General features: G+C 57.8%; 1 protein-coding gene across 1 annotated transcript in view; it reads right to left on the reverse strand.

Moving 5' to 3' along the window:
• Positions 1-2280: 2280 nt before the first annotated feature.
• The window catches only part of LOC119103952 (sestrin homolog), a 31376-nt gene continuing 16968 nt past the window's right edge, over positions 2281-16688 (reverse strand). Inside the window, exons 3-8 of the mRNA XM_037227663.1 lie at positions 11086-11268; positions 10537-10678; positions 4667-4968; positions 4240-4430; positions 3405-3549; positions 2281-2820 (exon numbers count right to left, since the gene is read on the reverse strand). Of these exons, the coding sequence (XP_037083558.1) occupies positions 2734-2820; positions 3405-3549; positions 4240-4430; positions 4667-4968; positions 10537-10678; positions 11086-11268 (1050 nt within the window). The 3' untranslated portion in view covers positions 2281-2733. The remainder of the gene's footprint in view (positions 2821-3404; positions 3550-4239; positions 4431-4666; positions 4969-10536; positions 10679-11085; positions 11269-16688) is intronic.

The raw sequence follows: 16688 nt of genomic DNA on the forward strand, positions 1-16688 counted from the left end.
CCGTCTAGGCCGATATGGTGAAGCACACCACCCGTGGGCATTGCTGCCTGGTGTCTTCCCAGAAATGTGGCTCAATTTCTAGGTTATCATCGCCGCTTCTTTTGACCCACTCGTTTGTATGTCAGGGCCTCTGTATGCTCTCGGTCATCTGCGCGATAAGATAGCCGGACGGCCGAGTTCTCCTGACGCCGTCACAAAGGGCAGGCTTGACCTAAGCAGCGCTCATTTGGGATCATGTACCACTGGCGGCTTCTTTCTATCTCGGGGCTGACGAGTCATGAACGGGCCAGCGTGGTGAAGCATGGATGTGAAGGATGCGCTTTATCATCGATCAAACGTGTCGGCGCGGGTCTGAATCGTCTGTGGAAGGTTATCGTCAGATGTTGCCGACGGTGCCAGCCCAGCCAATCGGGCGGAACATCGGGGCTTCAGTAATGTTCTGCAGTGTGCTCCTCTGTCTGCGGTGTATCTGTACGCATGGAAACGGACAGGTCTGGAGCCTTTGATCCACGATAGCTGTGTCGGACGTCGATCGAATTGGAATGGTTGCGTTTCGCTGAAACCCAGACATTAATCGCCCCCTGGCATGCACGGATTTTGCATCATCCCGACGGCAGACGAGCGTACCCAAAGACCGGAGCCTTGCGAGCTGCCGGATGCGACGGGCGACGCTGACGACGGGCGGCGCACGGTGCGAGCGTCGGACGTCTGCGGCGGGTCACAGCGCAGCTGCGCGGGTGTTGTGCACAGCCTGGACGCCCCGTCTTCTGCCGAGCCCGCCGGTGCCGGCCGCGTCAGTTGACCTCATGCTCGCCGGCCTGGCCCCCGACCGATCACCGCCGCGTCACCAGGCGGGCGGCGCACCTCGCCGACTCGGCGCGAGCATGCGGTCCGGGCTGGCGCCGGCCGCCTCGCGCGCCGAGTCCGCCGCTGATCGATCCAGTCCGCCTCCGGCCGAGGCGCCGATGCGGCTCGGGCGCGGACGACCGGCGCCCCTTTCCTCCCGGAATGCCACCGGCCAGGCGGCGGCCTGGGCCGTGTGAAATTCCAGGGCCGCCCGGTCGAACTTCACGCCGGCGAGTAGGCCAGGAATCGGAGCCGTCGGAGAGCTCGTGCCGTACTTCCTCGTGCCGATGGCACTGATGGCTCCGGGGCGATATCCTCTCTTGTCGTACCATGTTACAGGACAGTGAACTGTCGCGCGCGGATGGCTGTGGATCGGATCCTTTGGCGTCACGCCATGTTCCGGCAATGAGAGATTCCTCGCGCCGATGCCCCAGGGGGCGAGACCCCGCAGTGTGTCGCCTTCTGTCACTGTAGGTATTTGGGTATGTTTTAGGGCATGTGTCCCTGGACGTCGGTCTGCTAGGCAGGGCCCGCTGATAGCGTTCCTCACATATATCCGCCTGAGAGGAATGTGACTGGCAGCGGCTGATAGCGCTCATCGGCACGTATGCGGTGAATCCCATGGTTTTGGGAGACGGGCGAGATTGCTAAACGTGTACATGATTGAGTTATTCCGCAATCATAATGTGTTAGCGAGCGACGCATATTTGCATATTTAAACCATATATAAGTGTGACATATTTAACCCGCAATTTCTGGCCATTTTGTACTCCTCCATTGCCTTTTGCTCTGGATAAGGAGTGTTATCTGGGGAACGTAACCCATTTGTGAGTGTACGAATAAAACGTGTTTGTCCAATGTTGTTCACAGGATTGAGATGTGTTCTCTCGAACGGTATGCGGGATGCGTTTGGTTCGGTTAATACGTGTCGCCATCCTTTACCCTCTCTTTGGTTATTTAAAGTCGATCGTTACATGTCGTGTATTTCTCTCGTACCAGCCGGCTAGACAGACTCCAATGCCACATTAACATGAAAGACGTATCATCCGCCAAAAAGCAGACACGCGATCTCTGGATTACCCGTCACACAAGACCTGCCAACGCCGGCATACCCGTCACAGGAGACTTGTAGTCCCTAGATGACCTGACATGCAAGACCCGTGATCTTTGGGTCAGCCGTCACATGGCCTGGGGTTCCTCTCGTGACGGCTCTCCGATCTCTGGACCGCACCACGGCAAACCCACGATCTCCAGACAGCGCGCGCCACACCCGCGGCCTGCGGTCCAACCGTCTGAGAACATTTGCAACGCGCGCGCGCTACCCTGACTCGCGCCGCCGCGCCGTTCCCGCGACATCACGCCGGCGCGGCGTCAGCACGCCGCACAGTGTCCAGCACGGCCGTCGCCGGCGGAGCGGGCCGGGCCGGGACGTCCGCTCGCGGCCGGTCCCGCCCGCTCCGGCCCGGCTCCTATCCGACTATTGTCAGCACGGCCCGGGCCGGGGCCGCCGGCCGCGCCGGCCACGCCCCGTCCGCAGTTGGCCTCACAGCATCACAGGCCTAGAACGGAGCATCACAGCGAGCAGCACGGTGCGGGGGAGGGGAGGGAGGGGCTCCTGCTCGGACGGCGACCAGCCTGGTCCGGCGGCGGCGCCGGCTGGGGCAGGGTCACCGCTGGCTGCCAGACCGACGCTTGGCCGCCCCGGTACGGTCGTCCGTGCCAGCTCGCCCGGCGTGCTGGCCACCGTCTCCCGATGCCGAGAAGCGGTGGGAGGGAACGCAGGAGGCCCCGAGGAGAGGCTGGGGGACATCGGGGCCTGCGGGAGGGCGGGTCCGCCGCCGCGTCCTCTAAAGCTTGCGGTCCCGGTTGGGCGCGCCGGCCGCTGGATCACGTGGTGTAGCACATCACCGCCCTCAGGGCGTAAAGCAGCTCCGACTGCAGGCGCGCCTCCAGACACAGGATTGCCACATGAACCTGCCGGACGGCCAGGCGGTCAGCTGCGGCAACTGGGGACAGCCCGAGCACGGGCGAGACTATCACTGATGAATGGCTGACGGTGACAAAGTACAATTTCGCTCAGTACTTGTCTGGATGCTAATTATGAGCGGATGCTGAATTTAATATCCGGCGACTATCGCCATATATCACGGGCGAGATTAGCATGGCGGTTAGATTACAGAAGCAATGGCTCCACCGTCGTTTCAACCCGGATATATCTGGACTGCATACGTTCCCAGCCCTCCATTAACGCCGCCAGCGAGCTTCCCCTTCCGCGCTCGTCCCATGGCCCGCGCCCGCGCGGCGCCGAACCATTTGTGCAGCCCGCCCTGAGAGTCAAACTCCCAGCCCGCCCTGGGAGAGGCCGGCCCAGACCCCAGCCCAGCCCGCCCTGAGAAGCCGGCCCAGACCCCAGCGTAACCCGCCCTGAAAGGCCGGCCCAGACCCTTAGCCCACCCTGTGAAGTTGGCTCAGACCACCAGCCCTCCCTGAGAGAGGCCGACCCAGACCCCCTGCCCGCCCTGAGGGACTCAGCCGCCCGCTCCGATTCGAGTTAGTACCTTCTCTGAGAGCTGGAAGCCGTCCATAACCCGCCGAAGCTTTGCCGGCTCGAGCCGCTCCGGACACACGCACACCGTCTTGATGAATGCCTTCAGGCTGCGGTCCAGCAGCTGGTTCACCACGGTGTAGTCGTAGTCGTCGTGCCTGCCGGCGGAAGGGTCACAGTCAAGGTCAGCGGTGTCAGCCCCGGCGCAGGTGCGGTGCCGCCCACCGGGCGCCCGCCCCCTCGCGTCAGGGCAGTTCGGTCAGGCGGCAGGCAATCGATCACACCCAGCCGGCATCAGGCAATCGATCCCAGCCAGCCAGCTGGCATCGCTTACACAAATGACCCGCCCGTTTGCGCGCTGCACCCATTAGGAGCGCCTGCAAGAGGCGAAGTGCGACACCCACGTCCCGTGTCCCTGAGACAGGCAGGGACGCAGCCAGGCCGGCCCGACACGCTGCCCACGCAACTCTTGTGAAGGCGTCCTTCGCATGAGGCACGGGAGAGACGCGGGCGACTTCGGTATTTGTAGTAGACGTTTGGTGAAAAACGAATGTTTGTCACACATTATACGCATAAAGAAACACATTAGATGGAGCGGGACCTTCTCAAAATAGTCCAAACATCTTTTCGGAGGTGTGTGGCGTTTGAGTTAACATCCATGGGATTTCCCACGGGAACGAAATGTAATTTACAGAATACCTGATCAACCGTATGCATCTTCACACGAAAGGCATCGTACCGCGACGGGGCACTCGTGCCACTGCCGTACCCTGCTGAATACGGAATGCTGCCGATGCTGAACTGGGTGCTGGACATGCACCGCACCGAGCAGCGTGCAGCACCCTCACCTGATGCCGAAGAGGCACTGAATGTGGCACCAGACAGCTCTTCTGAACAGGCTGGTGTCCACCGCGCGGAAGGAGCCCATCGTCTGATACGTCAGGTTGTAGGCCGTGCGGAACTTCTCGTCGAGCAGCTCGCCCACGTCCGAGTACAGTCGATTGACCAGCGAGAAGCCGTGGTCCTCCCAGTTGTAGTCCTGCGGCGGCCCAGCGGCGGCGTCATGCCACCGGAACCAGCCGCGTGCACCGATGGTGCATGGCATGTTGGTAGTCCCGTTGCAGAGATAGGTCAAAATAACATATGATGTGTCGGCACATGACCGCTGGGTAAACATCCCACTTTTGACATTCAATGCACGTGACATAACAGCGAACCGCCACCTTCCGATCCAAATCCTTCGGCCGCCACGTCGGAGGAGGAAGGCGGACGCACCTGCACCCTGAAGGTGGCGGCGGCGCTGGTCTCGCCACGCCGCGAGAAGTCCTCGCATACATTGTCGGCGTCGATGGCAAGGCGTGTGTCGTCGCCGCCGACGAGGCGCGGTTGCAGCATCGCCGTGTCCGCGTCCAGCCGGTCGTAGCTGACGCTGCGCTCGGCCGCCGTCAGCGCCGCCGCCGAGCTCTGCTGCTGGCTCAGCGTCTGCATCTTCTGCATCAGCTCGCCGACAGGCACGCCGCGCGGTGGCGAGCTCACGCACTTGGAGTGTGGCCTCACGCCGTTAGGCGTCCCCAACGCTGCGGACGAGGAAAAGTCACAGTCGTTGAGCTGAATGTCGATGGTATTGTAGTGCTAACGTGCGGTGATTAAATCTCAGAGTGCATGAGGCGCAAACGACAGAAGACTCACGAGCGCCGCTTTTAAAGGTTCCGTAGTGCCATTAATTGAGCATCGCTTTCAGGCAAACCTAAGCGATATGGTAAATGGGTACACATTTTCAACCAGGAGCGTCACCGGGCTCGTCACACGCAGGGTCAACCGGTGACCTGGCTGCTGCTAAGTGGTTCTCTGGGGAGGGTGAACCACTGATTTGAAGGGAGAGAGCCGGACGACTAAAACATACGACCATCGCTGTCGTTAGGAGGCATAATTTTACGTTCAAGTTAGAGCGATATTACACATTCACATTCGCGTGTCACATTCGACCTACTCACCAATTGCAATGAAACTTAGCTCACAGATGGAGCTAATTACACCATTCACGATTATATAAGTCGCTAAGTGTGACATCGAAAAATGACGGAGTTATTTAAAATCGATGTTCAAGGTCATTCGAGGTCATTCCTTAGTGAGCATTCCTGGACTTAACAGATTTCGAACCAATTTAGCTTGTTGATATAACAATGCATCCAAACATAACAAAATCGCACTCTCTAAATGTGACATTCAAAACCACATCCTAAACAACCATGAAAAATCAAGGCCACTCAAAATCGGACATTTGTTGCTTTGAGATTTCACAAAAACATCCACATCACATGGCTCCACCTAACCTCCAAATATCAGATCGTGACATTAAAACGCCAGCTAAAAGACCAAGGGACTCCCGCGATCACCTTGAAATTTAGTACAAACGTATCATATACGTGTGCAGTTTTTCACCAGGTGTCAAGTTGTGACATTTAAATTTGCGCATTCTAGAGGCTCTCAAACAATGAGAGATGTGATATATCTCTAAAAAGACATGTGGTATCTCTAAGACATATGCAATTGGGTGTTGTCTCTCACATAATGTGTGAGGCAACGCCTAATTACATTCTTGAAGATCTGTTGTTAAGCATGTCTTGGTATTGGTGGCATGCTACGACGCTGTTTGTGTCGTTTTAGAGATATTTCATATATCCCATAGTTTGAAAGCCTTTGGAATGCGTGAATTCAAATGTCAGAACTTGCCACTTGGTGAAAAACTGTACGCGTACATGGTGCATATTCGTGCCAAATTTTAAGGTAATCGAAGGAGTTTCTCTGCTATTTAGCTGACATGCAACGTATATATGTTAACACGTGCGAGGCTGTAGTTTCCCAGATTTGAAAGCGTTTGGAAGCCGAACGTTTGAATGCCACACTAATACTTGGAAGCTAGTTGGAGCCATACGATATGAATGCTTGTGTGAAATTTCAAAGTCATCAAAATTGTCCGATTTTGAGCGACCTTGAACTTCTACGGTTCTTCACGGACGTGGTTTCGATTGCCACATTTGGGAGGTGTGATTTTATTATTTTGATGCTTTGTCCTATCAACAAGCCAAATTGTGTTGAAATCTGTGAAGTCCAAGAATGTTCAGTGAGTAATCGCCTTGAACGACCTTGAACCTTGACCTTTAATAACACCGTTGTGTTTGGATCTCACACTTAGTGACTCATATATTCATCAACGGTGTAATCAGCTCCATCTGTGATCTAAATTTCATTGTAACTGGTGAGTACATCCAATGTAACACGCGAATCTGAATGTGTACTATCGATCTACCTTGACGAGCGCACGCAAGCCTCCAGCCGGGCATTCCCCATCCTTTCTCACTCGGCGAAGCCCTGACTGCGACGCCTGTAGCCCGACATAGCCTGAGCAGTCGGGGCACCATTGTCCCGGGACACAAGCCAGCCAAGGTTGGGAATGACATTAATGATATTGGTTAGAGGGCATGCTTCACATTTCAAGGTGCTGAAACAAGTATCAGATGTGATGGAACAAGCTCACTTATGACCATTGGAATGATTTTTAGTGCAAAAACTGCTCTTAACAGCAGAATTCTCTGTTTAGTACATGCTCAGTCGATACATCATTATGTGGCTACGTCATTATACCTTGCACACCATTGACTGAGAGCCAGTTGATGGCCGCTATGTGTGGAAATCCCGCTCACAAACACCAGATATGAGCGCCTCGACAATTATGCTGTTCTTGACCTTGAGCGCCGTATGGTTTATGGAATGGCATGATTTGAATGACGTCATCATGACGTCATGAATGTCAAGGTGACTGAAATACCCTTACCCCCCCCCCCTCCCTCCTGTATACCTATCCCCATTTTCGCGGGCGTTTAGCTAAAAAACTAGAGGGGATTAGGTCTAAAGAAGCATAGGATGATGAACAGCACCGAAAGGTCTTCAAGATGGCAATTCCAGTTCAGAGCCCATCCCTTCCTATTGCATATTTAACGCGATAACGCTTCGGTAGAATCGAGAACAAGGCGCTAAGCTGAGCGATCACGCCCAGTGGTTGGCCGGGAACCGGCACACTTGCGTGCGAGGCTGGCCTGGTAACCAGCCGGCCGGCCTTAACGATGCGCAATGAAGCGGGAAGCCCCTCATATTGCACAGTGCGCATAAGCTGCGCAGTTGAATCAGGCATAGACTTAAGCCCTGTACATGAGCCCGATTAGCTGCCAAGGTTTTTGGCGGTGCAGCCGTCACAGTGTGATCATGCTGATTGGACCACAAACAATCGCAGCTGAAAGCTTCCGTCCTGTTTGAAATGCGGGAGCGTGTCAGGACGAGGACGATCAGTCACTGCGGTTAGGACGCATACGCTATGGGCTTGTTTTTCAGCAATGTTTCCATCTAGATCGTGTCTGTCATATCGTAAAACATGGCTGACGGGTAAGTCATCTCAGACTTCCACATGCTCCATCAGCGGGCCATGAACCACGTAAACATAACACAGCGGTTCTTGAAACAGACAGAGGAGAGCTCGGACCTGACGCAGCCAGGACATGAATTAACGATATTACGGCGGCTTCGAGCCCACACATTTGATAACCCATTTACACGACGCAGGCCCGCTGTACGGATTTGCGGTCTCGTGACCCTAGCGAGGACAGACCCGTGCGGTACTGCCTCCACGTCCGTACAGTCGGCGAGGGCAAATACGGAAATCCGCCCGTGGGGACAAAGGGTGTGGCTTACGGACAAGCCCCGGCGCCCCCAGCGGATAAGCAACCAAGAATAGGCAGAAGCACCCACAGCCCCCGTATGCGCGTGGTCAAGGATGCCCTTCATGAGGCCACCTTCCCCGCCAGGAACCTACGTAGTGCATAAACCCTTGTCTCCGTAAAACGTAAGCAAGCGGCAGCATCACGAGAACCAATCCACCAGAACTTCCAGTCTCAATTTACCCGAAGAAACATCAACCAAAGCAAGATTTTCCGAAAAGCACGACGAACGTCGACGCCCTCCCCCAGACCGCGGGTGCACACCCCCATCTTGCATATGTCTAGCGTACACGTCATGGCCGAAATATTCCGACCGAGATATTCCGAGCAGGCCATGCCGGTGGCGCCGACCCAAGTCGCGTCGTGTCCTGCGGAGCCCGCCCCTTCCCCCTCCCCCTCCCCTTCCCCTTCCCGGCAGCCCGGCGGGGCCAGTCTAATTACCGCGCGGCGGAACAAACAAACACGCCTCGACAAAAAACGGCCGCCGGCGGGGCGGCGCCAGACGCGGGCCGCGCGCGAAAAATGACCGCCCGTGCCCAGCCGCCGGCGGCAGATGGTGCCACAAGTTGGCGGGCGACGGAACTGCGCCGCGACGCACCGGAGGGGGTGCCCCCCCTCCCCTCTCCAGGGCTCCGCAGGGTTGAGGCACAGGGGCCTCGCACAGCGACAGGTCGGGAGCCGCGGAACTCTGCCGCCGGATGGTGACAGTTGATAGATATGCTTGAGGCTTCTGCTCGTTACTGCCATGACGGAAAACATGGAGAGAAAGTCGAAGCGAAAGCCGCGTCCGACGGATCCTGTGCGAATCACGAGAGCCGAGGATCGACAGCGGCGCCCTTCGCACCAGCATGCGGCTTACATCCTAGCACGTTGTCAGCATGGGCCGCCATGAAAAGCCCGGGTGGATACAGAGTGACTAACCGCGAGGGAGGGGGTCCATCGCTGCACAGACGTGCTGCAGAGCGCCACCACAGAGGTGACGCCTGATTCGCCTTGCTGATGCCCGGCCGCGGCTCCCAACGCCAGGGGCGAGTGCAGCGACGCCCGGTTTGAGGGTGACCCGGGCCGTCGCATTCTGACGGGAATCCGCCGCTCCTGTCCCCTGCTCGGACCGTCGAACCGGGGCGGAAAGCCCGCCGTTTCTGTCCTTTGCCCGGGCCGTCAGACCAGGACGGAAAGCCCGCCGTTTCTGTCCCCTGCCCGGGCCGTCGGACCGGGACGGAAAGCCCGCCGCTCGTGTCCCCTGTCCGGGCCGTCGGACTCGGACGGGGGAGTCCGCCGCTCTGGGCTCAAAGCGCCCTGGCGTGAGCCGCGCTCGTGACGGCGAAGCAAGGGCTGGTCGTGGGGTGTTCTGCGCAACGGCGAAGGAATACGCGAGTGCCGAGGCAAGGCCACCCTAACTTTGAGAAAAGACCAGCACTAGCCGCGTGGCGTCGCGTGGAGAGACGGCTTCCAATGCTGCCTTGTTTTGCCCTCGCGCCCAGCCGGGTTCAGCAGCCACCGGTTTCGTGCGGCCCTGGCGCCACCCTGCGCGCTGCTAACACCGGGAATCCACGCCGTGTTACCAGGAGCCGATCCAGCGGCTTTTGCTGACTGGCACGAACGAATGGCAAGCGCAATCGGACCGAACTGAAGGTCGATGCGGCACTGAAGCTATCAATAGTAACGGCATGGCTGCAGCGGCGTACCGCCGAGGCGGCATTGCTAATGGTGATCAGGGCGGCGATACGAGCTAAAGTGCGCCGCGGCGGCCGGTCATTTGGTACATCGGGCGGTGCAAATGCTGCGGCCTCCGCTGATTCACAGCCTTTCTAGTCAGCACATGTCTGTCGCCTTCTGGTTCTGCCGCCTAGTGTAGTCCAATAAATAATATAAAATAACTTGACAATGGGAACAGAGAGGCACGCGTTCTTTTCAGAAACGTGACTCGAATTCCGGCGTCCCCGTACGTGCAGGCGTTGCACCCGGACGGCCGAGCCCGGCAGCCGTGGCAGGCGGCCGTCACCGGGGGGGGGGGGGGGGGGGCTCAGCGGGTCGCGTGCGGCCGCAGCGGCCCGAGCCGACGCTCGCCGCTGACTCCTGCGTCCGACTCCTGCGTCCGCGGAGCCCCCCGGCACTGACCTCAGCCCGCTGACTTACGAGCCGCCGGCGTAGCCGGCCAAACACAGGGCCTTGTCGACCAATCAGCGCGCCGCCCCGAGCACTGGCCGTGGCGGGCAGGGCGGAGCGGGGCGCGGAGCCGGCCCGTGCCCGACCTCGTGTCAGCGGCGGCTGCGGCAGGGCGCGGCGCGGCCGGCTGGCGGCCAGGCCGGACCGAGGTCCGCCCGCTCGTGTCGGCTGGGCTAACCACTGCACCAGTGCTGTCGCACTCACCGGGTGATGTCGACGCCTCCGGGGCGTCGCTGAACACGCGGCAGCCGTGGACGAACGAGCAGACGGCGTGATAGTGGGCCAGGATGGTGAGCGCCTGCAGCAGCTCGCCCAGACTCCAGTTGTCGCGCCCTCTGACCAGGCGCTGCGACACACGCGGCGAGCGGTGTTACGGTCTCGGCACGACGCCACCCGGGCTCAGCTGGAGCCGCTCACAGGGAACATGTTGCATGACTTGCAGAGTTCAGTGATTCATTCTGATCAGAGTTCACGGAGATGCCTAATCTATGGGCGCAAATGATCATTGTAGGCGACGCGCCGTACAACACAGATAAACAACAAAGAAGATACCCAGCCTGCCAGGTTTTGCCCTACCGGCTTCAGACGCACCTTCACAGGAAGGCCGCGAGCCACGATGCTGGCATAAATAACCGGCCCGGCATCTATGGCGCTTGACGCCAGACACTAGGGTTTCCAAGTGTCCTTTCTTGCACATTTGCGGCGCGTCAGCGGACACCTGGCCGGCCACAACAGGACAGTGTGACTCCTCACCTCGATGTGCGCCTTGTTCAGCAGCCACGGCCGGTGGGCCAGGATCTTGTTGACCTCGTTGAGGTCGCGCAGTTTCTTCGGTGCCAGGTGGATGCCGTCCAGCCACTGAGCCTGGCCGCCGTTCGTCAGGAACTCGTCCTTGAGCTGGTCCACGACGACGGAGCTCTGGTGCCGGCCGGCCGCCTGTCGGGGCACACGGGGACCTAAGCTCAGCGGTCCGCAAGCTCGGGAACTGGACCGACCCCGCCCCCCACGGGGTGACGGCGGGGCGTCCGCTTCCTCCGCTGGACGTCAGCGGCACGGGGGGGGGGAGGTGGTCAGACCACCGCCGGACCCTGCGCCCGGGGCACGCGAGGGGCGCTCCAAATGTTAGCGGTGCTCTTCCTGTCATGTTTCTCGTTAACAGATAAACTTTCACGACCATCGTTTCTTTTTCCTTTTGATGCCTTTAAGCCTTGCGCTGCGGTAGCCTCGGCACGTTATGCCATTGTTTACCATTTCGCTGCCCTTTAAAAGCGGCTTCTTTTCCCACTGCACGAAAGCAATGAGTTTTACTGGTGATGAGCCAGGGCTCGTCATCCAATGTATTTTGCAAAGGGCGGAAACGCTCACCCACCAGTAATGCGGCGGGATTTTCGATCCTTGGAAGCTACTGCGAGGGAACCGGTACAGGAGTTAAGTGAGGCAAGACAACCACTGAAATCTTCCGTGTCTGGGACGGCGATCGATATCGATCACGAAGAATGGGACATTGGGAATCGGATCAAACTGGATGGACGTTTCGGCGACCGGTGGAAATAAACACCCTGGGCGGACAAACGGTTGCTAACGGGGGATGCAGTCACACCCCCGACAACGCGGCGAAACAAATTACATATTATGCGCTATGTTTCCCTTGTGTCAAATACATGTGTGCAGGTAACGGAACACATTGTCGGTTCATGGTCAGCGGAAGCGGGGGGGGGGGGGGGGGCAGAGGGGCCGCCGTCCGCACCCCCATCCCCTGGAAAACAAGCATTCACCCTATTGACGTTGCATAGAAATATGACGTTGCGTAGAAACAAAAGGAGTAAACCCATATCACGTGACATCAATATCATGTGGCGTCTTAATGCATCGTCAGAGGAGATAGGTGAGCCGGATTTCTTCACGGGGCCTGCCGCCACTATTTCAATTGTGGTGGTGGTGAAGATCTCATGACAGTGGACCTGGCAATACCAAGAATAAACTTTTGACTTCAAATGAAGAAGAATTGAAAATAGTGGCCGCGGCGAATGTTCTGTCCATCAAAATATCCCCTACCACCGCACAAGCAAGGCTCATTAGTGGAAGAGGGCAGAAATACTACCCTGGACTACCTTGTTCTAGTTTTTGTCTGGCGGCATCAAGCTTCGGGCTATTCGGAAAGATCGGAAACAACACCCTGGCGTGGGACAGCGTACCATTCGAGACCAGCGCTTGGAGACACCATTATCAATGTGAAAAGCACGCAACCAGACAATGCAGTTCATTGCCAACGCTCTTATGAGATGAAGGCAATGGCGCTTGTCAAAAGAAAGGCGAGGATTATGACAGCAAACTGAAGTTTGAAACAACTCTGCCGGTAATTAGCGATTCCCGCGTTGAAGTGCCGATCTCTGTGTACGGAAAGGCCGTGGAAGTGAATTCGTCGTTCTCAGAAGAGCGGGTCTCCTGGAGAATTGCGCGTTACTCAACGGGACTGGACCGCGGCATGTCACCGCCCAGCAACGGGCAGGCCTGGCCCCGCCGCTCCCCGCACAGCTGTGTTTGGCCAGCCCGATAAGGCGCCTCTGAAGGACCATGGAGCTACAGCAATGGCGCAGTAGGCACATCTCACAGAGGGTGGGACAGGGCGCACGGTACGCCCCGCTCGTTTGCGGCGCAGCCTCCAGCGCTCCGAAAGGCTTATGCTAATTGTCGCCAAGTTATTGCAGTCACCCCGCCCCGTCCAGTTCTCAATGGGCGTACGTGGTGCGCGCCCGGCCGCAACAGCCGGCCGGCCGCCCCCGGCCGAAGTCGCCTGTGTCCCTGAGGTGCGAGGCGCGTGGGCTCGGGCCGGGGCTGGACAGACCGGCCACTGTCATGGCTCAGACGGCGGTGTCGGTTGCCGCCTGAGCTCCAGGAAGCAGGCGGCACGGAAGCGCGCCCTGCGACCGCCAGCCGTCCGGGTTCGCTGTAGGTCATACGTGTTTACATTCGGGTCGGGTGGCGCACTGGCGCCTCTGGCGGAGGCCGCTCGAACGAGACGCCGGCGGCATTATACACATCTGACTGCGGTAGCGGCGCGTTCATCGCTGGGTTGGGAGAAGATCGATGTCGCTATGGACAACACCAGACCAGAATACGCTGACGCCATGCAGCCTGTCCATGTCACTGACAAGAATCGGAAATAATTTTGGCGTTATCCAAACTATGTATACAAAAGTAATGACGAGATATGCGCGGGCTGAAGTGTACCAGAATATATGTCTAGCCATATACTCCGAGAAAAGACCACTCACAGCGACTCCCTAGCTGATGTCGGTCCTACAGGGTCTTCCGCTACTCCGAAAAGATCTGCGAAGCCGCATTTAAAATAAATGGGTCATGGTACACAAGTCAAACCGGATTTCATTCCAGAAACGGCCATCATCAGGCGAAGCTGCACCGTGCATGCTCACTTAAGCGCTGCGCGCGCACGCAAGCCGCTGTCTGCTTGCATGTTCTTCGAATCTGGCGCAGACGAAAAAAGTGGGGCTGACATGGTCGCCCGCGTGAGTTTTGAAAAGTATTTTTAAACGGCACAAGATATAATGGGTCAGGGACGACACTTAGGTCCGAATGGGGTCATCTGTGGCAGACTCTTCCCAGCTCATATGCAGCAAACCATCCCGTCAAATTCTGTTCTATCGGGCACGGAGCGGACGGGCTCGCCGGCGGTGGGGACCGCTGGAACAGCTGGCATCTCGGTCCGGATCAGTGATGCCGGCTCGGTGGGCCCGGAACCCGGCTCTGTGGGACCGGAGCCAGGGTCGATGGGACCGAAGCCCGGCTCGGTGGGACCGGAGCCCGGCTCGGTGGGACAGGAACCCGGCTGCGATGGGACCGGAGCCCGGCTGCGGTGGGACTGGAGCCGGATCGGTGGGACCGGCAGAGGTCCGCGCGGCTCGCGGGGAGGGGCTGGTAGGAGCCATCGAACGCGGCATCGCGGACGTCGACAAACTGCGCGACAAGCTCGCCGTCTGAGAATACAGTGCCGGGGCCCGTCAGCAGGTCACTCAAAGGACGAGCCGGGCCCCCAGGGGAGGGGGGGGGGGGGACACGGGACGCGCGTGAGCGGGCTGGCGACGGACCAACAATGCCACGCGCCTGCTGACATTGACACGAGTCGCGCCACCCGGCGGCTCCGCCAATCAACGCACGCCGGGCGGAGGCGCGACCGCTGCTGGTTGGCTGCCGCCAGTGCCTCATCACGTGACCAGGCGGCTCAAGAGATCGGAGTTTCATAGCGGCAGTGTTTAGACAGGGCGGACGGGTCGTTGCTGATGAAAAGGGGGCATACGAGACAGCTACGCCGGCCAAGGTCCGCCGTACAAACAGCTTTCTTGTCGCCGAACTAAATGCCGAGAACGCGTGTAGTCTCGAGTTAAGTTTGGAACGAGAACGAAGACGTACGGGATGCCACAACTGGCTATGAGACCCCGCCGCCCCTCATAGAAGCTCTCAAGACCCCCCCCCCCAACCAAGGGAGCATTGTCCTGCTCAGTTTAGGGCTTCAGCTCCCCATCCTGGCCTCCGCCCACCCCACCCACCCCCCTCCTTGCAACTTTGGGAAGGTGGGCCAGGTCAAATCTGTGGAAAACCCTGTTCGTTGGCATAATCTGAGGTAGCTTGGGTTATTTTACATTGTTCAGCCTCGCCCTCCTTGTGAAACGACGCCGCTGCCTCCAACCCGCCTCCATCCCCGTTGGAAGCACGACTGACGACAATTCATGCACGCAATAAATCCTTGTCTCCGTCGCCGCCTGCCGTCCACGCGTGGAACGATGACAGCCTTAGGTCTAGAGACGGCCAGGCCAGCCGTTTGGCCATGGACCGATGGCCTGCTCGCCGCGTGACAGCCGCGCCCCAGCGTGCGACTCGCTGGCGCGCCGCCGGGCTGCGTGCCGGTCGCTTCGGAGAGCGCCGGAGACGGGCTGCTGGCGGCACCCGGGCGCGAGCCGAGGCCGAGGCGAGGCGAGTCCGGTCGACCGCCGCGGCGAGCGAGCCGCCGCCGCTGGTCAGGGGGCGCCTCCCCAGCCGCTTCCGTGACGGTGCGGCGGGGCGGCGGCCGCGGCCCGGGGCCAGGCTTTGTCTGCTCCCTGTGGACGGGATCTCTCGATACGGTGTGGCTTTTGTCGAGGATTCCCCCTCTCCCCCCATTTCCTGTAGGGCCACTCTGGTGAGGCCCCCACCCGTTATTGTTCCGTTCTGACTCGCCGTCCTTTCCGCGTTTGTGCTCCGACGACCTCGTCCCATCCGGCCGTTAATGCGATGCAGTGTCAGGAAGAGAGGCGGGGGGGGGGGGGGGGCGGACCCCTATCTTTTCGAAAGGCTGCTTAAAGGGAGTGTTCCATATGTGTATGCGGTTTTGAAATGAAACAGCCATCCTGCAGATTATTCGGTGCAGTTCACAGCTGTGCTTTTCTTTAGATATAAGCCCTTCTAGCTTGTGAGCCATCAGCCCTTAAAGATGTGCACACCATTTCGAGGAGACTATTTTAAGGCCATCCAGGTATCCATGACGCTATAATATCATTCAAATCCTGTCATACCTATGGCCATGCGGCAATCAAGACCAATAAAAATACAATTGTCCAATCGCTCATACCTGGCATTCATGAGCATCATTTCCAGACAAAACGACCATCATCTGACTCGAGCAATGTGCCAGGTACCGATGACGTTATCAAACAACGACGCGTTGAGCATATTTACTAAACAGAGAAATTGTGTTGTCTGGAAAAGCCCTTTCTACTTAAAAGAATGCCAATAGTTACCATTGAGCTTATTGCGTCATATCTGATGCTTGCGCCAATATCTTCAACTGTGGTGCATTCCTTTTACATAAGCTCATAAGCTGGCATAGAAAGAGGATGGCTGCATTAACACATTTTGGATGTCTGTCCAAGGTCGCTCGACTCGAAGTCAGTTTTCGTTTTGTGATAGCTTGAGTCACAATTCCCGCTCATGGCGTTGTCTTGTGACACCGACAGACAACAAGGACAACAAAAAGGATTAGGGAAAGCAGCAGCCCACGAGATTGACATTCTTTTTGCAAGAAGCTTTATTACAACGCCACAGCGTAAGCATTACGTGACGTTTGGTCTTATCCGGGAAAGCGGGCACATTTTGTGTGGTACTTAAAATTCTCAGAGTTCTGTGCAGAAGTCATAGTGTCGTGGTCAAAAACACCGCATGGAAGAGGCAATACTTCATTGCCCGATATTTATCACAGCTGAAAAGCCGCTCTCTGAACTCTGGATTTTCAACTCGCTGCATCATGAACAGCATTATAATAGCGTTTCCATAGGTCCCGCCCCTTCAAGCAAAGGCACAATGTC

The sequence above is a fragment of the Pollicipes pollicipes genome, unplaced genomic scaffold, assembly GCF_011947565.3.
Source record: "Pollicipes pollicipes isolate AB1234 unplaced genomic scaffold, Ppol_2.1 Scaffold_5724;HRSCAF=6776_pilon_pilon_pilon, whole genome shotgun sequence".
NCBI classification, from domain to species: domain Eukaryota; kingdom Metazoa; phylum Arthropoda; class Thecostraca; order Pollicipedomorpha; family Pollicipedidae; genus Pollicipes; species Pollicipes pollicipes.